This window comes from Pteropus vampyrus, unplaced genomic scaffold, assembly GCF_000151845.1.
Source record: "Pteropus vampyrus isolate Shadow unplaced genomic scaffold, Pvam_2.0 Scaffold144, whole genome shotgun sequence".
In the NCBI taxonomy this organism is placed as follows: Eukaryota; Metazoa; Chordata; class Mammalia; order Chiroptera; family Pteropodidae; genus Pteropus; species Pteropus vampyrus.
Genome location: NW_011888925.1, coordinates 3224961 through 3248493, shown reverse-complemented (window position 1 = coordinate 3248493; position 23533 = coordinate 3224961). Strand labels below are relative to the sequence as shown.

The 23533-nt window shown below is 49.4% G+C and overlaps 1 protein-coding gene across 1 annotated transcript; it reads right to left on the bottom strand.

Moving 5' to 3' along the window:
- Nucleotides 1-10881: 10881 nt before the first annotated feature.
- On the bottom strand, nt 10882-21960 carry SART1 (SART1, U4/U6.U5 tri-snRNP-associated protein 1). The gene is made up of 19 exons (XM_023535858.1): nt 21842-21960; nt 21411-21466; nt 20720-20846; nt 20491-20596; nt 20185-20262; nt 19954-20053; nt 19720-19862; nt 19392-19598; nt 18594-18718; nt 18376-18512; nt 18134-18276; nt 13514-13687; nt 13298-13408; nt 12894-12981; nt 12261-12351; nt 12017-12152; nt 11296-11385; nt 11071-11192; nt 10882-10966 (listed from the first exon to the last, which is right to left on the bottom strand). Exons 3-19 carry the CDS (start codon nt 20797-20799, stop codon nt 10948-10950), a joined length of 1950 nt encoding a protein of 649 aa, XP_023391626.1. The 5' UTR covers nt 20800-20846; nt 21411-21466; nt 21842-21960; the 3' UTR covers nt 10882-10947.
- Nucleotides 21961-23533: the final 1573 nt, after the last annotated feature.

Genomic DNA, 23533 nt, shown 5'->3' with positions numbered 1-23533 from the left:
CTGTTGAGACTTTCATTGGCATTAATTTAAATCTCAGTTTGATTTGGAGAGAAGTGCTATCTTAACAGTTTTGAATTTTCCTATCCAGAAACGAGGCGTGTCCTTTCTTTTCTAAGGTATCATCTTCATATGGGTCTTTCACATTCCTACTTCAGCTTAGCCTTAGGAATTTTAGAGTTATTTGTTGTTATGAATGGGTTTTTAAAAATTACATTTCTAACCATCACTGGCATATAGGAAAGCCATCCATCTTTGTGTGCTCACCCGGTTGATCTAATTGAATTATTTAATGCTAATTAGCTTTTCAGTTGATTCTCTTAGCTTTCTGGCTAGAGTCAAATCATCTAGAGGCAGATTTATTTGATCCTTTATACTTATTCCTTGTGAATTATGGAGGACAGGACCTCTAGCATAATGTTGAATAGAGCCCTTATTTGTTCCTTTCTTAGCAAGAGTGGTTCTCATGTCTTATCAAGAAATATGAATCTTGCTTTAGGATTCTGGTACATAAACTTTATTAGGCTAAAGGTATTTCCTTCTCACTGAGAGTTTTTTTCTTTTTTCCAGCGTTGATGAATTTTGACATCTGAGATAATCACAAGATTTTGTTTAATTTTACTAATTTTCATTAATAGGTTTCCTAATGCTGGAACCAGTCTTACATTCCGATGCAAACCCTGATTAGTTGTATAATATTTATTTAGGACTTTTGTATTTTTCCCTGAACCAATTTCACTTTTTGTTTTAATGATCTTGTCTCATTTCAATAACAATTATGCTAGCATGTAGAATGGGTTTAGAAACATTTAATCTTTCTCTTCGAGCTTGAATAATTTATAGAAAATGAATTGTTTGTTTCTTCAAAGTTTCATAGAATATAAAAACATCTGTGCTTGATGCCTTGTTTAGGGGTAGATCTTTGCCTTTTAATTTCTTCTGCGGCATTTTATCTGCTCCAGTTTTCCATCCTAAAGTCAATTGTGGTAACTTCATTTTAGGAATCACAGATTTTGTGTATATTTAAGCTTTTGGAGGCAAAAAGTCATGTGTAGTAATTTTTATTATTTGGGACTTTCTTACAAGTGACAAAATCTAACTTGAACGGCGAAGCAAACCAGCGCTCATTGGCCTGAGTTCTGAAAGCAGAGCGTTGGGCAGAGCTGGCCCGGGCCAGTATGAGGACTGTCCTCGTTTGTTCTCCGACCGTCTCTGCTCCTCTTGATCGATCAATCCCTTTCTCCCTGCAGGTGTTTTCTGCAGGAAACTCTAGCTCACACTTGGTCAGATAAAGAGTTCCTTCGTCGGGATCCATGTATTTCAGGGAAGACCAGTTGGTCTTGCTCTGGTCACTTGCTCTCTCCTGAGCAATCACGGTTGCCAGGGCTGAGTTAAGGGGATGGGGGATTGTGGGGAGGTGAGACGAGCCACACCTGATCTTTATGACGTGTGTTTCTCATGGAGTAGAGAGGTTCTTACACCAGGAAAAGAGGCAAGAGGTGAGAGGAGAGCAAACCAACTACATCTGTCCTGTGTTTGATGTGTTTTATTTTCTTGAGCTCCAAAATGTGTGTTTATAGGCCCTTTCTTCTTTCTTCAAATTTCTCATTTGTAGCTTCTGAGTCATGTGTTTAGTTAATTTATTTCATTTCAGTCTTGCTTTTGAATACATTTTGGGCTAGTAAGTTTTCCTCTAAATATTCCTTTGACTATTTCCCACTGTGTGGTTTTTTTTTTTTTTTTTTTTTTTTTGGACATTGTGTCTATAAGCGTGGCCTTAGGTTTTCCTCCAGCTCTCGGTGATTCTGTGACTTACATAATAGCCTTTTTTCTCCCTCAAATCTTTTAATCCCCACTTTTCCATCTCTTGTCAGCCATTCAGCTCCTGTGGGTTATAGCTCAGAATCCTGAAGGAAGTATGGCCTTGTATTCTCCATGCTCCTTTGTCGTTCTCTGGAGCTGAGTCCCATCTCTATTTCCCAACTTTGGCGGAATCCAACCATGAGTGACTGACCAGATTTCCCAGAACGAGCCACTGTTCTCAGGGCCCTTTCCTCCAGCGCCATGGCCGGTCCTTGCAGCCTGGTAGTACTGACCCTACCGCAGTTAGGTTTGAGATTTGTGGCCCTTTGGACTCTGCACTTGTGTCACTTTAGGACCAACCTTTGCAGCCAGGTTATTTCTGCTAGGGCTTCCCCACACAGCCCAGCTTTCTTCTCTTGTCATCCAGCCACCCATGTAAGTGCGCCAAGGAGCACACGTAGCCATCTGAGCTAGCCACATGGTTTTTCTCCTTTAATATGTAAACGTGTGCTATCTTGACACCATCCCTCACTTTAGAACATCCTTGCTTTCTTGGAATAAGAGAATCATGATATATTTTTCAATATATTGTTGGATTTGGTTTTCTGATATTGGGAGGGATTTTAGCATCCGGGTTCATAAGTGAGGTGGTTTAAGCTTTTCCTTTACTGTACTGCCCTTGTCTGGTTTTTATGTCAGGGTTATGCCAACCCCCTAAATTGAATTGGAGAGTGTTTTCTTTTATTTTCATTACAAGTGTATATATAAGATTGGCGTTTTACATTTCTAAAACTTTTGGTAAAACTGACTGTAAAACCAGCTATGCCTGGCATTTTTGGGATGGTGTGTAGATTTTTACCTCTGGATTTTTACTAATAATAGATTGCTCAGGTTTCTGTTCTTGAATCAGTTACATTTGCAAAGAAAAATATTTTCGTACATTCTCATTTTTATGTGGTTTCTAATTTATTGGCACAAAATTGTTTGTAGAATTGTCTTATGTTTGTAATCTTGACTGTATCCAAAATTATGTCCCGTTGTTTATATCAAGTATTATTTATTTGTGCTTTCTCTTATCCTGTCAATCTTGACAGAATTTTATTTATTGATGTCTCTTCTAAACACCAAATTTTTGTTGTCATTTCTTATTGTTAGCTTTCTTCTATTTCATTAATTCCCACTCTTGCCGTATTTCGCCTGTACTTATACTCCGTTTGGATTTATTCTCTGGTTCTTTTTCTAACCCTTTTGGTTGGGTGCTTAGCTCATTATTTTTCAGCTTTACCGCCTCACCCACCCCAAACTATTCAGAGAATTTTCAAACCTAAAGAAAAAGTGAAAGAATTCTGAAATAAGCACATGTACCCTTCATCAGGGTCACCAATTTATAACATTTTACCATATTTCTCTACACACACAACACATATCGTTTTTGCATTTGTTACTGTAAAACCAACTGTGCCTAGCATTTTGGGGGATGGGTAGGTTTCTAACTCTAGATTTTTATAATAGATTGCTTAGGTTTCTGCTCTTGAATCAGTTACATTTTCAAGGAAAAACTTACCATCTTAGCCATTTTTAAACGTACAGTTCAGTAGTGTTGAGAACATCTGCATTGTTGTGCAATAATCTCCAGAACGTTTTTTATATCCATTAACCACTCCCCTCCCCAGGCCCTGACAACCACCATTCCGCTTTCTGTTTCTATGAGTTTAACTAGATAGCCTCAGATAAGTGGGATTATACAGTATTTGTCCTTTTGTGTCTGGCTTATTATTGAGGACTTAGCATTCAGTCCTCAAGGTTCATCCATATTGTAGCATGTGTCAGAATCTCCTTCCTTTTTAAGGTGAAATAATATTCCACTATGTATATGTACATGCCCCATTTGGTTGATCCATTCCCCTGTCACTGGACATTTGGATTCTTTTTTTATTGTGAATAATGCTATGACTGTGGGTGCACAAATGCCTCTCTGAGACCTTGCTTTCAATTCTTTTGGATACATATACCCAGAAGTAGATTTGCCGTGCCGTGTGGTAATTCTATTTAATTTTATAAGTAGTCACTGCCATAATGTTTTCTAGCAGCTGCACCATTTTATACTCCCACCAGTAACGCACAAGGGTTCCAGTTTCTCCACATCCTCACCAACATGTTTTTTTCTTTTAATAGTCATTCCAATAGGTTGAAGTATCTAGTATTTTAATTATAGTTGAGTGTTTTCTAATTTCTATTACAATTCTATTTTTGGTCCATAAATTATATTTAAATATTTAGTTGGTTATTTTTGATAGTGTAAGCGCCTTCAAACCCACCACCACAAAAGCTAGGACTTAGACAATAACCCAAGCAACCATATGCCTCCGCCTTACCCCACCCATTCCATTCCCTGTCCTCCCACTCACGATAACCATCTTGAATTTCATAGCCCTTGTTTTCTTTTTATATGTCTTTTTTGTATCTACATGTGTTTTTAAAGAGTTTTTGAAAGTATTTTTAACCTTATGAAAAAGTTAACATGCCAAATGTCACATTTGGGAGCTGACTTCTTTCATAGATTTTTATGATTATCCTCATTGCCGTATGTTGTTGTAGCTCATTTGTTTTGACTGTCAATATTTTCCTGGTGGGACTATATCATAATGTATCCATTCACTCCTCTGCTGATGACCTTCAGGCTCTTTCCATGTTTTTGCTGTTGTAAACATTCTTGTACGTGTGGGAGAGTTTCTCTTGGACAGGCAAGGAATTGCTGTCACAACTTTAGGCAGTGCTTAAATGTTTTCCAAGGTAGCTACACCTATCCACATTCACTAACAGTGGGTCCCTGAGATGAATTTAACGATTTCTTCGTTAAAATACAACATGTTCAAAATTGCCATCTCATTTTGTGACTTGAACGCTTTGTTATGGAGTGACTCTTTTCATTCCTACAGTTGCTCTTTATCTTAGTTTATTTCATCTGTTGTCAGTGTAGCTACCCCGGATTTCTTCTCATTAGTACTTTTGCCTGATAAGTCATCTTCCATCCTTTTATTTTCGATCTGCCTACATCCTCATGCTTTTATCTTTTAAATATGTTTAATCCATTTAACTCATTGTAACAATGAGTATATTGGGACCCATCTATCATATTTGAATGACAGTTTAGATGGACATAAAGTTTTAGGTTCTAAATTCCTTTCCTTCAATACTCTGGAAATACTACTTTGTTTTCCTGCATCCAGTGTTGCTATTGAAATTCCGATGTCTATCTGATTATTGTTCCTTTGCGTGCGATGTGCTTTTTCTCTTTGTAAGCATTAGCACTGATGTTCTTAAAGTTCTATATGGTGTATGTTGGTCTGAATAATTTCATTTCTCTCTTGGCACTGTTTGGGCTTTTTTGATCCAAGGTGCTTCATATTTGTTTTATTCCAGGAAATTTGTCTCCATTAGTTCTTCAAATATGTTCTCCCTCCATGTTTATATTTCTTTCTAGAATTTCTAGTATTCAGATGTTAGCACCTTCTATCTTCCATATCTCTTAGCTTTTTTTACATTTTTTTATTTCTTCAATCCTTTCTCTTAGATGATTTTCTTAATCTGGTCTTCTAATTCTGTTTCATTCCTAAAGTGTATCCCTTCTGTTGCGTATCCTGTCTATTGTGTTCTTTCTTTCAGCTCAAGTTCAGTTCTGTGGCAGGTTTAAAGTACAAGTGACCATACTGGAAATTTCCTTTATAGACAACTTGGGAGTCAGTGTCTAACACACTTCAGCGATAGCTCCCGAGGGGCCAGGCAGCTGGGTATTTTCCACGACCTCCCTCCAGGCATTGGTGAAGGGCTGCTCCTGGGAGCGTTAGCTATGGGTCAGCCCACGTGTGGGTGGAGAGCAGTGTGGGCAGACTGGCTCCAGTGGCCAGGGAAAGTCCTCAGGCAGAGGGTTGCAGGTGCTGGCTGTTGCAATCTGGCCAGCACACCAATCTGTCACATGCTGAGGGGATATGTGTGGGAGCATGCACTTTTCAACAACAGGAAGAAGTCCGTAAATGTAAATGCCCTGCGGGCCAGGGAGAGCTGCTGGAACATAATTTCTGAAGCTGAAACTAAGTCCGTGGCATCTGAAGGGAGACGGGGCCCAGTGGCAGGGATTGGTCTACAGCTTCCTGTTGCAGGGGCTCATTCGGACTTAGTCTCATCTGGTAGCCCGGTCCAAAGGCCTTAGTAAAATTCTTAAATGTGGAGTATGCTGCTTTCCAAGGACAAAGAAACTGGCTTGGTGTAGGGCCTCTTCCTCTGTTGTTGGAGGCGCGAGACCAGCAACTGATCCAGATACCCACCAAGGAGCTCACTTGGGCTGCGGCACCCTGGATTTTGTCTTCATTCGAGACCCAACCACCTCTGCCTACCTGTACCTGAGGCATGCAAGACAGTGGGGTTTGTTTTCTCAGTAGTATCATCGGTGTGATTGAAAGTCAGGACACCAACAGTGGCCGTTAGTGCTCCACTTTGGTCCAGTGATGACACTTGGCAAGAGAAGCCAGAGTCCCTGTGGAAGGTGTAAAGGCACATTGCATGCCTTGCCTGGTGACACAGAGACGAATAAAGCATTAGCAATGTCTAAGGCTGTCTACCAAGTGCCAGCAGTGGCAGCAATTTCTCCAGTTAGAGTCTGATGATACTAAAATATCCACTTTGTTATGTAACTCTCACTAGTTCACAATGAGGTGCCAAGTACCAGAAACTTTATGAGCCAGTCCAGGTCGTTAAGCATGAGATGGTGCTGGGTATCACTCTGTTCTTACTAATTTTTGTATGAGAAACACTCTCTTCCTTCCTGTGGCATGCTCTATAGTTTCACTGCATGACCTTGGCCTGTGTGAGGAGGTATAATCCGTGCCTGGCTTGGAATTCCGTCAACATTTATAGAAGCGACCAGCAGGGGTCGCAGTAAGCACGTCCAACCAGCAGCCAGCCACTGTCCTGGGGCTGCAGCACGGCAGACTGTCCATCCGAGTTATGCAATTTGGTAACATGGCAGTCCCAGTACAACCAAAGGGTCCAACAGCAGCTGTGACTGGCGCACCCCTGGTAATACAAGTTCCACAGCCCCAGGGGGAATTCACTTACCAGGTGTTAGCAGTATGAGACTTTCTAGAAATGAGCCTTCCTAGCCCTGTGAGGCTGCATTATCTGACCAAAAGGGGGAACTGTAGACAAAGGAAAGAGGTTCTATGGAAAGTGACCTCACAGGGTGATCTGATCATAAATTCCTAACCGGGCAGCTCATGGCAGGTAGCCACGTCCCAGACCTATAACTTTTTAGTGAAAGGCTTATCTTTGCCTTAAACCAGCCCTGTCCATTGTTTCTGTGCATATCCAGAAATTAACACACCTCTGAAATAAACTACAACCACCCTCGAGACAGCACGGAATGTTAAATAGACTTAATCCAATCCCTGCCTTGCTTTCTCCAATCTTTATTCCCCTCCGTCATCTCAAATGCATAAAAGAAGCTGCAAATCTGTTATTCTCTGGAGCATTTTGAGCTCTTGCTGCATGGCATATGTCATCAGTTTGGCTCAAATAAACTCTTACAAAAATTTAAAACACATAAGAGTAGAGAGGGAGCAGTTATAATTAAAGGGTTCTGAAAGTTTTGTATAGTTAGAAGGGAGATCTATTAACAGTTTAGACTGTTAATACGCATGTGACAATGTTAAGGGTAATCTCTGACAGGATAGAACTGGAGTGTGTCATTTCCAAGCCAGTAAAAAGAAATTAAGAAATCATTCGAAAAGCAAGAAAGGAGAAAAACAACAGAAAGCAGGATAAATAGAAAGTATCACTTGTGTATAATTGAAACCACTGGTTTTGTTTAAGTAGAAAAGGAATCTTCTAGACCATTTTAGGCGACTCATGATGGTTAATTTTATATGTCAACTTGACTGGGTGAAGGGATACCCAGACAGCTGGTAAAACTTTGTTTCTGGGTGTGTGAGTGCTTCTGGAAGAGATTCGCATTTGGATTAGTAGACTGAGGAGGTCCCCCTCACCGGGGCAGGTGGCCTCATCCAATCCATTGAGGGCTGAATAGAAAAAAAAAAATGGTGGAGGAAGAAGTTCCTCTCTGTTCGAGCTGGGACATCCATCATCTGTCCTCTGACATCATCGCCCCTCAGGCCCTTCTTGCTTTTTCAGTCTCTACCTCCAGAAACGACATGCTGACTTCTAGTAGCATAGATGTCTGTGAGATTCACCCATATTATTCATTCCATTATATAAATATCCACCGTTCTGTTGGGCATATGGGTCATTTCCAGTGTGGGATGGTTATAAATAGTGCTGTTCTGAACATTCTTGTTTGGCTGAACACATGTACATTTTTTCTGTTGCTAAGCCAACATTTTTGCTCTCTTTAAATGAAGTTTTATAATGGAAATTTTCAAACATTCTCGAAGGTAGAGGGAATAAAATGATGAACCCTCTGTGCCCATCACCCAGCTTCAATGATCGACATTTTGCTAGTCCTTATCCCCACTCCCCATATTCTTTATTTTTTAATGTTGGAGTAACTTAAAGCAAATCCTAATCTCATTGTGTCCTGCTATTTTGTATTTATTATAACATGCATACACATGTAATATGTATAATACATGCAGATGTATGCATATCCCTAACATAAGGATTCTTTTAACCACCATGCCAGTATCATACCCAACAAAATTAATTCCTTGATATCTAGTAACCAGTCTATTCGAATTTCTCTGATTATCTCAGGTATGTTTCTGTTGGACTCAGGATTCAAACGTCTACACCATGTCCCTCTGAATGTCTCCTGTGTCTTTTTAAACATTCCTGCACCTTTTCTCATGCCCTTTACTTTTGATGAAACCAGTTCATTTGCCTGTAGATTTCCCCCCATGCCCGATTTGGCTGATTGCATCCTAGTGGTCTAATATGTTCTTCTGTCCTCCATTTTTCTTGGAAACTGGTAGGTAAACCTGAGCATTTCACAGGTGATGCTACCGCATCACATTGGGAGGCACGTTCTGCTTGTAATGATGTGGAAATGGATGTGGGTCCAATTGTTGGCAAGATGGATGTTATAAAGTTTATCAATTTTCACCTGATGGCTTAGCAGTCATTGATATCACTGCCTCCATCGTTAATTAGGCATTGCAAAATGGTGGTTTTCTAATTATAGTTCTGTATTCTTAGCTGGAATTTTTCTATAGGGAAAAGCTTTCCATTATCAGCTATTTTGTTGCTCAGTATGGGAGGCAGGAAAATTCTTGATTTTTTTTTCTTTCAAAACTAATTTCAGCATAAGGACTTGGTGCCTGCCTATATCAGTCAGCCCAGTCAGGAGGTTGACACTTTATCAGTTACTTTAAGAACGAGAATTTTATGTAAAAAATTATTAATAAGATCTCTGAAAAGGCAAAAGTGAACACTGAGATATCACTGAGCTACTGGAGGAAGCAGCTCTTAACCCATCTGGGGAGCCAAGGAAGTAGGGCTCCCAAGGCTAGGGCATGTGTCAGAACTGGGAGTTCAGGAGACCTGGCCTGGTGACCAGGTGGGCAGGCACAGCCTGGGGAGGCCCTAGCATGCCTCAGAGCAGGGAAGGGCAAGCACCTGGCCTGGGGACCAGCAGCATGGCTGGGGAAGCAGCAGCCAGAGTGCACCAAGATGGAGGTCAGTCTCTGGAAGGCCCTCCGGGTCCCTGGTTCGCCATTTCCTGTCTGTCTGGTCACTAGTTCAGAGTTAGGCAGCGTCCTAGGCCAGACCTGGCTGGTTCAATGCTGGTCCAGTTTCTCTAGACAAGGCTCCGGGTACCTCTGGCTCTGACGATGGTGGTAGCCTCTTAATGGGCCACTGCCTGCAGAGGGTAAGGCGTGAGCTTCAACACGAGCTTGGCCAGGGCTGGTGCCACCACACCAGGGACAGTGGACTGCCTAACCCCGGATGGGCCTCGTAGGCTTTTGGGGAAAATGAACTGAGATTCCCCAAATCCTAGACCCAGTCTAGATGGGCACCATCTTCAGGGATCGGAGGAAGCAGCCCAAGTGAAAAATCAGAATCAGATCTCAAAACGAGGAGGTAACAGGCTCAAGAGAGTGACTACGCTGGATGGCTTTGCCGTGCAAAACTCATCGAAACTCATCGAAGCAATCAGTTAAGGCAACTGCATTTTGTCCTTTGCTTACGTTTTTCCCACCCAGGTTTTTTTCAAATGCACTTTTTTATTTTTTGGTTTCATTTAAAAAAAATCTTAACCATCTGAGATGCATCTGGTGCCAGGTCTGTCCGACCCCCATCGGAGCCACTTGTCCCCATTCAGGGCTCTTGCACATGCCTCAGCTGCATAGTCACTTGGAGGGCTCTCACCTTCCCTGCTGTAACTACCTGGGACACTCCTCTTGGAGGCACGGTAAGGAGCTCCCGCCCTGAGGACAGTCACTATTCACACAGACCAAGGGGGCAGAAGGGAGCGAGGAACATGGGGTGGCACGTCCGCACTGCGCAGAGCCCAGTTCCTGACCATCAGGCTGCTCAGTCCCGGGCCCAGAGGGCGGTGACTTGTGTAGCACTGGAGGCTGGGAGATCAGGGGACCGAACCTCTAAAACACCTTCCACTTCTTACCTGAAAGCCAGCCTTACAGAGGATAAACTGACCTTCGACGGCCAGCCAGGACATGTGCTACCATGCCAGGAGTGGTGGGGGGAGGCCAGCTGAGAAAATAAACGAGCCGGCTTCTTTGGTTGGCTGTGGCCCAGGGTGTGGGTGGAAGACCATCTGAGAGGATCCAGGCTAGTTCTCCCCCTTCATCTCATTTAGTTATTCGTCTCATCTGATGATGAGGTCTCACCTAGCAGAGACCAGACTCTAAGCCACCTCTGAGGGTCTTGCTCACCTCTGAATTCTAGGTGAATAAATGAATGATGGCAAAGAGGCTCAGAGAAGTGCAGTGACTTGGCTGAGGTCGCAGAGCTGACCATGACCTGAGGGCGGCGGCGCTGATGCTTCTCCCAACACCGCCTGCCTTTCCTCCCAGGTCTGACCCTGGAATCTGCACCACGACCAAGGAGGAAAAAATAAGGAGGGAACTTTATTTAATATTAAAGTTGGGGAGGGGATGGGAAGGGAGGCCGGCTTCACTTGGTGATGGTGTTCCTGCAGAGAGAAGACAGGCGTGAGGCCGCAGAGAGGGGCAGCCCCCTACCCCCACGCGGCACGCGCCACCCACCCCTCACGTACGCCACCCGCCCCTCACGTACGCGTTCATGCTCTTGCCGCTGCCACTGAGCACGATGTAGGGCGTCTTCTGGGCCTTCTGCTTCTCCTGGAGCAGGGCCACGGTGCCCAGGGGCGTGTCGCTGGAGCTCATCTTCTTCAGGAGCTGTGGGCAGCGGCCAGTCAGCACTGGGCAGAAGCAGGCCCCAGCACCAGCCCCCTAGCACCAACAGAGGGGAGGCCACCCCACGTCCCCGCCAGCCACCCACCGCCTCCTCGTCCAGCTTCTTCATCCGCCGCTCAGTCTTCATCTTGCCTGAGCCCTTCCCGTGGAAGCGGTGGGACAGCTGCCGGAAAGCCTGGGGACACAAGGCAGGAAGGCGTTAGAGCACTCGTGTCCCACGAGGCAGGGGAGGAGTGGTGACACCCTACCCAGTGCTGGGCCCGTGGTGATGGAAAGAGGATGGGGGAAGGGTGCCTTGCGGGGCCCCCAGGTGGGGGAGACGGGCTCAGGAGAGGGACGTGCTACGCTGGGGGCGCTCAGGCCCTGGAGTGAGACCTGCTGGGCCGAGGCTAGACCAGGTGACCTAGGGCGGAGGGGCAGGGCAGCAAACCCAGGGAGAGCGCAGCGGGGAGCGCTGGTGGGCTGGGGGAGAGAGGCAGCGATAGGGCTGGAGAGTCAGGCCAGGGCCGCCAGCCTGACCTAGGGTGTCTGTGAGAGCACAGGAGTCAGTCCACGGCCTGGACACTGCCCGCCAGAACGGTGGCCTTGAGGGCAGGTTGAGCCACTAAGGGCAGGTGGGCAAAGGCACCGAGGCACCTATCTGATCCTGCCGCCAGGCCTGTGAGGGGAACTGCTCTGTCCCCCCAGAGAAACAGAGACGAAGGCCCAGCACTTGTGACACTTCTCCAGTCCCCCCAGCCAGGAGCCAGGCAGCCGAGACCGAGGTGCAGCTCTGCCCCCGTGGCCCCGTTCAGAGGCCCCCTCACCTCCTTGGGTGTGAGCTTCCGGCCCGTCTCGTCCACATACTCGATCTTAACATCAGGCTTGTAGCCATCCTTCTCCTTGAAGTCCTGGGTGAAGCCCCGGTACTCCTCCCGCCGGCTGTACTTGTCATCGATGGCCCTGGCCCGAGACAGACGGGACCTCAGGGCCAGCCACTACCCACCCTGCCTGGGTTCCTGGGAATCCAGAGTTGGAACCAGCCCCCGAGCCTCCACCCGCCACACTCACATCTTGTCCTCAATGCAGTACACGGCTGATGGCAGGGACTTGTTGGGCGCCTTTACCCGAGCCACCTTCTGCACCGTGGTCTCCAGCAGCCCTGAGAAGCGGGTGGTGAGATCCCAGGCTGCCCACCCCGTCAGAGGGGCACAGCCCCAGGACAGGCCTGACGCCCTCAACTGCACAGCGCGCACTGTGGGACTCTCACAGCCGTGCTGTGAGAGTCAAGACATGAGCCCATTTTGTAGATGAAGGAAACGGACCCAGAGTCATCAGGCCTTGTCCAGGGCCGCCGACCAAGGAAACGGCAGAGCTGGGACCCTACCTAGTGCCAGGGTCTCTGTGCTACAGCCTGGACTGCTTCAAGTCCCCTCACTCCTCCCCAGAGGAGACAATGAGCCTTCAGGGATGAATGGTGCTTCATAGGAGGATATGTGAGCAAAGCCATCAAAAATGGTGTGACGCAGAGCAGAAAGCCAGAAGCTACTGCGACTGCCCCACGCCAGGTGCAGGAGTGGTCCTGGGGAGCAGCTCACAGCACTGGCAATGAGGGAGACAGAGGGGACCAGAGAAAGTCATGCCGGCACCTGGCTGTCACAGCACCCAGCCCGGCCGAGGCTCACAGTGGCCCGAGCCCCTTACCTTTGTTCTGACACAGGAGCAGGGCAGCTGCCAGCCCTCTGTTCACGATGGGCTCCTCGTCCAGGATGGTGGTGGAGGAGGCAGAGAACTGGGGGCGGCACACGGCGGTGAGGAAGCGGGTGAGCAGGCCACACGGGCTCTTCTCGCCCCGCTTCCCCACCAGTCACCCCCACCACACATGCCCGCTGTCCTTTCCACGCCCCGGGCCCTGTGCACCGAGATGCTTCGTTTAACTTTCACAATAACCCTAAGAGATTTACAGGCGCCATTTATGGATGAGGAGACTGAGGCTCTGAGACTTGGAGTAACTGGCCCAAGGTCCCAGAAGCAGGACGGGGCACAGCTGGGGCTGGAGCCAGGCTCTTCTAGCCTCCCACCCCAGTCTCGCTGCTCCCCCTCCTCACATCCTGGTGCTGCTTCTCTTCATCCAGGTTGACTGTGCTCCAGCCGATGTTCTCCTCTCCATCAGATTCAGAGCCGCCATTGGCCGAGCGCTCTTCATCCCGTTCGAAGTCCTGGAGGGCAGACCGGCATCAGCCCAGGTGCCCCCAGCCAGCTGCCCCATGCGGACCGGGGTTCATCACTGGGGACTGGCAGGGCTGACACTGCTGGGGACCCACCATGAGCTCCTCCTGCTCCTCCCGGTTGCCGGCTAGCCCGTAGGTGGGGATCTCGCCCAGGGTGCGGCAGAACTCGGACGTGGCATTGAACACGATGGCACCCTTCCGCTCCGGGTCCTCATCCTCCTCCCAGCCCCGCTGGCGGGACTCCAGCTTCTTCACGATCTCCACCACCTGGAGGAGGGAGCAGCTGTGGGCAAACCCAGAAGTTTCTGGGGAGGTGCCGTTGAGACCCAGGACCCCAAGATCCTCCCTGGTGGCAGCAAGATGAGCCACTCCCACTGGCTGACGGCTCTATGTCCTCCCCGCCCTTGGTCCGCGCTCCACTCTGCGCCTGCACCCACCTCACTAGGTCACTCCTCTGCTTCTAAGCCAGCAACGGAATGGCTCCCTACTGCCCTCTGAATCCACATCCAAAACCCTACATGGCTCTTCATGACCAGGCTTGTGCCGGCCCTTCTCCAAAGCCCCTAACTCATGACCTTGACCTTGCACAATTTCCTCCAGGACCTGGAGCACACCAGGGCCTCTTGTCACTCCCCTGCCACCCACTCTTCACCTGGCAAACAGCTATTTTAGAACTCAGTGTAAACTTCACTTCTAAAATCCCTTCCCTGAGGCCATAGGGGCCCGGTGGAACTTCCACGGGCTTCCAGCACTGAGTTCCTCAGCCACCCGCGCCTCCTGCCTTCCCGGCTCGACTCTTACCTCAGGCCACCCTCCTACCAGGCATGGCTCTGAGGTCCCGCAGAACTCAGCTCCTGACATTATCCCCCCAACTGCACCCACTGTCCCCTTCATTGCGTCACTGCCGTCAGCATACCAGGATTATCTGGGATTGCCCCTTTTTTACAAAATCCTTGACCCCACAGCCCCACTGCTCTGTCACCGACAGCAATCTCCTTAAAGAAGTTTCTAGTCACCGCATCCACTTCCGTACCCCTTCCCTGCCATATTTTTATGAATGTCATCATAAACATAAAAGGGTTGTATCAAACACATATATACGTATTAAAAACAATCACTAAACAAACACCCACGAACCCATCGCCCGGGCTGGGTACTAATACCCCTTCAGGCCCCGGATCTGCGGTCGTGATTCACTGGCTTTTCTTTAGTTTCATCACACAAGACCTGATCCACAAACAGCGTTGTTTTGTTGTGCAGTCTTTCGACATTACATAATCTGAATCATACTAATTCAATGACTTCCTTTTTTAAAAAAAATTTTTTAAATTATTCTTGACGTGAGGGGCTGCAGTGCGTTAGCTTTTCACCACAGAATCATCTTTCGTGATGAGGCTACCACTCCCCAATGTGGTTATCCAGTGCGCCGAGGATGCACTGTTTCTGCTCACACGTAATACGGCCACATGCAATCTGATGCTTGTTTCCTATGCATGTGGGCAAGTGTTCCTCCGGAGCACATGCTCGGGGGTGGGGACTGCTGGGCCGTCAGGCACACACACACTTTCACTCTATAATACGTCGATGTCTTCCCAATCTGATTAGACTCCTACGTCCATGAAAAGTATATAAGAATTTTGGCTGCTCCACATCCTCGCTTACATTCCATATTGTCAGACTTTGACAATTTTTGCCGCACAGTGTGGGTGTGACCTGGTATATTATTGTTTTAGTTCACTTTTCCTTGATCACTGATGGAGCTGCACCTCACTGGGTATTTCGTTGGCCATTTATCCTTCCATTTCTGTGAAATGCCTACTCGGGTCTTCTGCCTATGCCTGTTTTGTCGATTTTTATTCTTCATGTGTTCTTGACACCTGCCTCTCCCTCGAAACCCAATTAATCAACCCAGTGGTTGATTAATCCCAACCACTGCCTACTCAGCTGACCACACTGAGCAGCTGAATGAGCTAAAGAAACCCATTAATGTGCTGACCACCACTTTAAATTCACAACCACTTACTGCCAATGGAAAGCCCCTGCCGGTCCCCAGTGAGCAGCCAGCAGTGCCTCCCCTCTTCCCTGGCTGTGTCTGACCTCCGCTCTCCATTGTCCCACTGCTCCTCAAACCCCCACGTCCACCCTGACCCTGCCACCTCTGCCACCTCCTCAATGAAGACAATCAGACGGCAGCTCCTGCAACTAATCCCCAGCCAGTTACCTGCATGTGCTGTCTCCTCCCTTGCCCTCCCTCCTGAAGTAAATGACGACATGACCTGCTTGGTGTCAAAGACCACCCCCATGTGCACTCTTGGTCCCATCCCTGCCCGCTCCTTCAGGATTTCCTCCTGAAAATAACTCCTTCCTTCTCCTATTCCATCACGAATTTCTCTCTCCCAGATTGGCACCAAACACTCCAGAATCTCCAGCACCTAAAAACACTCCTTTGAGGGTGTGAAACTTGGTTGGACACTGGAAAAAAACTAAAAAGACATTTAAGAAGATAACTGGGAAATTTTGCTAAACGGACTGGCTATTTTACAGCATTTATGGAATTTTTAAGGCAATGTGGCTATGAAGGGGAACGTCTTTGTTTTTACAGATGCCCACCGAAGTACTTAAGGGTTAGGTGTCACAATGTCTGCGACGTACCTCCAGTGGATCGAAAAAGAGACACACAAAGGACTGTGATGAATGTTTATAATTACTGAACATAACAGGTATAAAGGTGTTCACTGTAATACTCTTTCAACTTTTCTGTATGTAAATGGTGTGGGGTGTGGCTCATGTATGTTTAAACAACTTCTTCTGTGATTCTAATGTACGGCCGGGCTGGGAACCACTGGGCTTCATAACCTTTACGATTCTTTAGGCCATAAACTCTATGATTCTTGGGTATAATTTTAAAATATTAATGCTATAAACCATTAAGTACAAAAAGCTTCCCTTGCAAAATGATCAAGCCTTTCTTTCATTCTCTCTCTGAAAAGTATTCCAACATGGTGTTCCTTTAAGTAGATGTGGATGACTATCAGGATGTTGCTTCAGAATGTGAAGTCAAATGCATACTAACTTTCCAGTTTTTTAAGAATGGACAAAAGGTGGGCGAATTCTCTGGAGCTAATAAGGAAAAACTTGAATCCACCATCAATGAATTAATCTAATTATTCTGAAAACATAACCAGCCATCGGCTCTTTAAATCCTGTAATTGTTTTAATTTACAAAAAGGAAAGACTATACTCAATGCCCATCTGGTTACGAATGAGAATAAAATATTTTTATCCTTACAAAAAAAAACTTCTCTCAACTCACAGCCCCTTCAGCTATTGTCCCATTTCCCTAACCCTCTTTAGAGCAGGGAGGGCTAACGATGGGCCACCACCTGCTCTTATAAACTTTGGAACCCAGCCATGTCCCTTCACACACATGCTATCTGCGGCTGCTTTCGCTACAGAAGCAGAGCACTGAGACCATGAGCTTCAAATATTTACTCTCTGGCCCTTTAAAGAAAGTCTGTCCACTCCTGCCCTAGTTGCAGCCCTCACTTTGACTCCCGGCTCTTCCCAATTCTCTTCTCGAATCCACTGGAATGGTCTCGGTTGTGCCACATCTGACCACCTCCGGGCAGTGTCAGGACACTCCGACTACCTCTTCTTAGACCCCCCTCTTGCTTTAGTGACATGTCACTCCTGTGGCTTTCTTCCTACCTCTGCGGGAGCCCCCTGCCTCTCCTCTGTGCCCGTGGAGGGCAGCCTGGGTTCACTGCGCCAGCCCCGCTCTCTCCGGGGTGGCAGGTATAGGGTTAAAAACATGGACTCTGGAGTCAAGCGGTTTGAACCCCATCTCTGCCACTTGCTAGTCATGTCAACTAAGGCAACTTGCCCAGTGCCTCGGTTTCCTCCCCTGTAAAACGGTGAGAAAGAACCTTCCTCAGAGGGTGTTGCTGTGAAGATCAGATGAATCAACACACAAACCACTTAAGCAGCGCCCGGCTCATGTCAGTGCCTCGTGAGGGTCAGTGACAGTCACGGCCTCGAGGGCCCACTGACCTCTCCGCCTCGGCTCACACCACCGCGCCCTCTTTCTGCGCCAGCCTGCCTGGTCCTCAGGCATTCCAAGGTCACTGCTCCAAAGGACATCTGCTGTCCGGTCCCTTCCACCCTACCCAGTCCGCCCACCTCCACTCGAATCTGCAACAATGGCTCCTCTCAGCTCGAACGTAGCCCCGAAAGGTCGGCCCCGAACACCTGCGTTAAGACTCCAGCCCTCCAGTTACTCTCTCATCCTGTTTGCTCTGTCCGGCTCTAATCACTGTCAGAAATTAGTCTGCCCGTGTTCACTGCTACTTCTCCCCCAGCCTCAACCAGAAAGTCAGCTCCATAAGCACAGGGGCCCTTGGCTGTCCTGTTCACCAGGGACCCCGAGCCTCCAGGTTAACTCCTTACTCACAGCAGGCACGCGACGCACATGCACAGAAAACGAGAGAGGGAAGCATCCGACCACTAAAGCATCTCACAGTGAAAACGCTGCAGAAATCTAGAAATTTACTAATACGTGACGTTAAACAAAAAAGAAGTTGAGATCATAATGTGGGTGCTGCCTACAATGGCCCAAGTCATGTGCTCGTCAGAACAGGTCACCACAGACACACCTGTCACTCAGCCTGAGACCAACAACCACCTGCGCCCAACCCAGCCTCGAGGGCCCCTTACCTTCTCACCGCTGTCTCGCAGCTGCTGCAGCTGCTGCAGCTGCCGCAGCCGGCGCCCCTTCTCCAGCTGCTTCTGCAGCTCCAGCTCTGCCTCGTCCTCCTCCAGCGCCTCTGGGGACCCAGATGGCGATGCTCCGCCCTCCTCTGGTGGAAACAGGCGACGCCTGCTCAGAGCCTCCTTCTGGACCCTGGGCTCTCGTCCCTGCCCCTCTGCCCACCCTCAGCTGGCTGGGGTCCCCTCACCCTCGTCACTGATGTCCATGTTCTCCACTCGAGTGTCATCTGACTGGGGCGGCTGAGGAGCGGGCTCCTTCTCCTCGTCCTCCTCCTGGGCCTCCTCGTCTGCCTCGGGCACTTGGCGCCGACCCCGGCCCCGCAGTCTGGTGGGAAAAGGCCTCTGCACTGAGCATCAGCCTCTGGGCCGGCCCAGCCCCATACCCCACCCCCGTGTCCAAGCCCACCTGGAACCAAAGTCTCCATCTTGAGTCTGGTCCCCAAGAGGCAGCAGGTCATCAGCCCGCACTACCACCTCCTTCTCCTTCTTGCGGATTTTCTTCACCCTCCGCTTGGTCTTTTTAAAGGTTATCTAAGGGAAGAGAGAGACGTGAGAGGGGGAAGGAGAGCAGCCACAGCCCACGAGAATAAACGCTTCTGTAGCGTTCCTCTGCCAGCCGCTGTCCCAACCATTTCACACACGGGGACCAGACGCAAGGTGCGAGTGGCTATCGTCCTGTGTGAGGAGGAAAACTGAGGCAGAGAAATTAAGTACCTTGCTCAAGGTCACCCGGCTCCTACATGTGAGACCCAGGACTGTCAACCTCAGTAGTTTGGCCCCAGAGTCTCGCTCTTAACCACTTAACCGAGCAATCTTCTGAGCTGGCTGTCCACCTCTGCATTCGCAGTCACCCCACAGGCAAAATCCACATCTGGCTGTGGATCACCACTTACCGCATCATCAGTAATCCTTGCCATGGCCTCAAGAGGTGGCTCCCGCCGACCTCATTTCAGATGAGGCACCTCAGGCTCACAGTTAAATGACTCGCCCGAGGCATGAGCTGGCTACGTGGAAGAGCTGAACATGAACTCGCCGCCTCCCCAAAGCACCCCCCAGGGCTGCCGACCACCGCGTCTCGTGGAGCACCAAGCACCGAACGCACACTGGACCTCCCTCCTCAGCTCGTTCTGGCAGCACGTGAGCCCCGAGGTGCGGGAAGCGCCACTGCCCCGTTCCACGTGTGGGCAGTGGCTGCGGGGCTCACCATCTCCTCGGGCGTGAGGTACTCGGAGGCGAGCCGGGGCCCCGCCGTGCTCAGGGACTGGGCTTGCAGCCGCAGCTTGGTCCGGATCTCTTCCAGCTCGCGTTCCCGAAGGCCGTCGGCCATGCCGCCCTGGTCCAAACGGAAGGAGTGCGGCCGCTCGCCCTCGAGCTCCTCATCGTACTTGGACAGGATAGAGCGGGGTTTTTGCTGCAAGGCAAGAGGTACAAGTTGGGACCCAGCCTGGCTCCCCAAAAGCCACAGAGCCACCAATTCCTCACAGTCCCCACGGCCGACGTTCTCGGCCGCAGCCCCCACGCGGTCGGCCTGCCTGTGCCAAGTCATCCACGCTCTCGTCTTCCGCATAGGGCAGGTAGTCAGGCTTTTTCTTCCTCAGCTCCACGTTTTTCTCTGCCCGCTCCTTATCCACCAGGTTCACGTTCACCAAGACGTCCTCCTCCTCCTGCAGCACACCTGGGGACAGGGCAGAGGCAGCGGCCATCCACACTTGCCCTCAACTTGGCAGGACCTGTGCCCCCAACCAGTGGACTCCAGCCCAACCCACCTTTGTCCCTGAGCGTGAGGATCACAGTCTCCCCTTCCCGGAAGGAGTCAATGGCATGCTCCACGGTGAGGCCCTGCAAGTCCCGTGCACTGTACAGGTCCTGGAAGGGAGGCGGAAGGTCCAGCCAAGCCAGGAGCCCTGACCCCTCCAAGCCCTGGGATCCCAGCACCATGGACAGCAGTGACACCCCCTCCCCTGCACCCTCAGTGCCCTCTGCCACAGCAGCGTCACCTGCCGCCTCTGCCCGAACTCCTCTTCCACCAGAGTGCTGACACCGAACTCTTGGTCCATCTCCTCCAGCAGCTTGGCCTATGGGACAGGAGCGGGGTGACCTACGACCTCAGGCCATTCAGGATCACCAGAAGACACGCGGGGCTTTATAAAATGGGAGTGCAAAAAGGGCAGGCCTTGCAGGCGAGCCTCTGAGAATCCAAAGCAGATGCCACTGACCACGGACCTGCTACCTCTCTGAGCCCAGCCTCACCCGCCAGTCAGGGCAGCAGAGGCACTGAGCAAGCACCCCCCACAGGTCCTCACCCTTTTCTCTGCCAAGTCTTTTTCCTTCTGAAGCTGCCGGCTCCTCTCGATCCAGGCCGCAGTGTCGTCCAGCCAGGGGTCGTCCTCCCCCAGGGTCTTTATCTTCCTGAAGAGGAAAGAAAGTGACCCTCTGGGGAGCCCAGCTCCTGCTCCCCCCATCCTGACTCCAGAGCTCCCTGGCAGCCTCCTCAGGCCCTTCCTTTGCCCACCCTGGATGGGACCCCCTCACCCCAGCTTTTGATTCAGGAGGCGCTTTTCTTTGGCCGCCGCCAGCTTCTCTCGCAGCTCCTCTCGCTGTCGCAAGGCCATGGGGTTGATGACTTCGGCTGCCACGGGCTCCTCCTTGGTGCCCGCCTCTGGAAGGAGGGCCCAGACGTGAGGCTATGCCTGCCCATGGCTGGTGGGGAAAGGAGGGAGCCACTCACCCTGCCCCCTTCCAGCTCAGGGGGCCAGAAGGGGCCAGGAGAGGGAGGAAGGATCCTTCAGCTCCCTACGCCCACTTTATTCCCACACCCTCATGTCACACCAAAAGCATAACGGGACCCTCTACGCCTTCCAAAGTCTCAAATCATGCTGAAAGGATAACTAACACCCGCACAGCCCCGATCGGTTTGTAGCGACGGTGCACATCTCTCAGGCCACCTAATGCTACCTGACAGCCAAAGGAGCAATGCCCAATGTTCAAACTTAAAGAATGAGCTCGCTGTCAGATCCCCACTATGACCGAAAGGAGGAGCGCCATGCCTGGGGGTGAATGCGTGGCGTGCATGCACGCGTGCACACACTCACACGTGCACACGCACACATATATGCACACACGCATGCCTGTTAACTGGTGCTGAACCTGTGCTCTAACCCCACTTTCTTTAGTGACCTCTTCATGTGCCCTCCCTCGCCCTCATCCTCAGCCCTATACTCACCCTTCTTGACGGCATTGACCTCCAAGGGTTTCAGCCCCAGCTTTGCCCGGAGTTTACTGAAAGTAAGCGATACAAAGTGTTAAGAGCTGTCAAAGAAACGGGCATTCATTTCTGGACAGACGGGGGTGAAAACAGGATGGGGTTCCATCTAGAAGGCCTGAGCCCGGCGGCCCAGAGCTCTGGGAAGGGCACTGGCCTCCAAATCAGGGAGCACGGCCCTAGGCCTGGCCTGGCCCTAACCGGCGGAATGCCATCCTTCCTCTTGGGGTTTAGTGCCCTCTTCTAAACCTTAAATGGTTAGCCTACGTGATTCACATGGCACTTCTGATTTAAACCAGAACGCGTTAGTGTGTGAAAGCGTCCCCAGGCAGCTGCTCCACAGCCATCTGACTCAGAAAAAAAAGCAGAAACATAAAGAAGTTGGTACTTACTTGGTCTCCTCGATGCTGAGTGAGGAGGCATCTCCTGAGCTAGTTTTGGAGCTGGCAGCTGGAATGAGAAGCACAGCTTAGGAGCCGAACACAGGGCCCAAAAGCCATTCCCTTGGCTCCAGCTGCAGGGCAGAAGAGAGCCCTCACCGGTATGTGGGCCTGGCTGAGATGCTGGAAAAGAGCAGCCGTCTCCCACCCATCAGTCCGTCTACCCGAGTCCCAGTCACTGAGAACTCTGCCTCTTCTAGGCGCCTTCCTTTCTCGACCCAAAAGTCCAGCTTTCTGCATCCCTCACTTTGCTACCTCTCCACTTTGATGTATTGTGTTTTCAACCTGCACTGCCCTCTCTGGCCTGACAAAATCCTATCCAAACGCCAAGATCAAGTGCCACCTCCTTCATGAAGTCCTGTTCGATTACTGATCAAAATGAACTGCTCTCTCCAAACTCCACAGCATGGTCAGTCATTTCTGGGTCTGTTTCTCCTCACCGGGCAGGGACCATGTTGGCAGTATGACTGTGTCAAGAAACACATTCATTGGTGCTTGCTGTGTGTTGGATGTTGGGGACACGGAAATAAAGAAGCATTTCAAACTTCCCCCACTCACCTCACAAACAGCAAATAACTTCACTGAACACAAAGAAGCTAGACACCCTCAGGTGGAGCTCACTGAACCAGCTGCCGCCACATGCTCAGCCTTCCTGCATCCCCACCCCACAACCTACCTCCTCCCCTTTTATTCCTACCTGGACCCTGGGTCCCAACACCTCCAGGCTCTCTCCAATTGTGAAGAAACCAATTTTTTTATTTTCTGAAACGAATGGGTTCTTTTCAGTTCTGGTTTTGCTTGATTTCTTGTGGTGTGTGACACTGCTGATCAAGTCTTTCTTCTGGCAGTGCTCCCTTTCCACAGATCCCATGACACATGATTCTAAGGTTTTCCTCCCTTTTTGATAGTATCTTGTTTCACTCACTACTAAAATATTGGCATTTCTCAGGCTCTACTCCTGACTCTGGCTTCTCACTCCCTCAGGGGACTTCATTTGCCACCTAAATACTCATGACTCCTAAATTGCTCTATCCAGCCTAAACCTGGGTTCCTCCCAGGCTTCCCCCATGCACATCAAATGCGGCACTCTCCAAAACGGAATTATTTTCCCCGAGAAGTCTGCTTCTCTTCCAAACTCCTCAATTTCAGTAGATAACAGCACCACCCACCTACTAGCAGCTCAAGCCAGAATTTGAGTCATCTTCGACTCCTTCTTCTTCTTCCCACCCTCATCCAAGGGTGTTAATTCCTCCTCCAAAACACTTCTTACTTCAATCTGTCCACATCTCTCCATCCCACTGCTGCTGCCTTGGTGCAGGCCACCATCAGCCCTGACCTGGCCTCCAGTCTCGACTACCCTTGATCAATATATGATCAACTCACTTCCCAACTCAAATCCATGGCTCCCTATCACCCTCTAGACGAAGTGTAAGTTTCATAACGGGTTTGCACCTGTGTTTGCGCCACTGCCTGTCTTACCGCCTCACGTCTCTACTGTGAGCCCGACACTTAGTTTTTTCTTGCCTCTGCACACACGGATACCACTTCACTCATTCACTAATTCATTCAATCGCTCCACGCACTTATTGAGGACCTACGATGAGCCAATTGAGAAAAACAGAGAGAACCTCCGCCCTCGCAGAG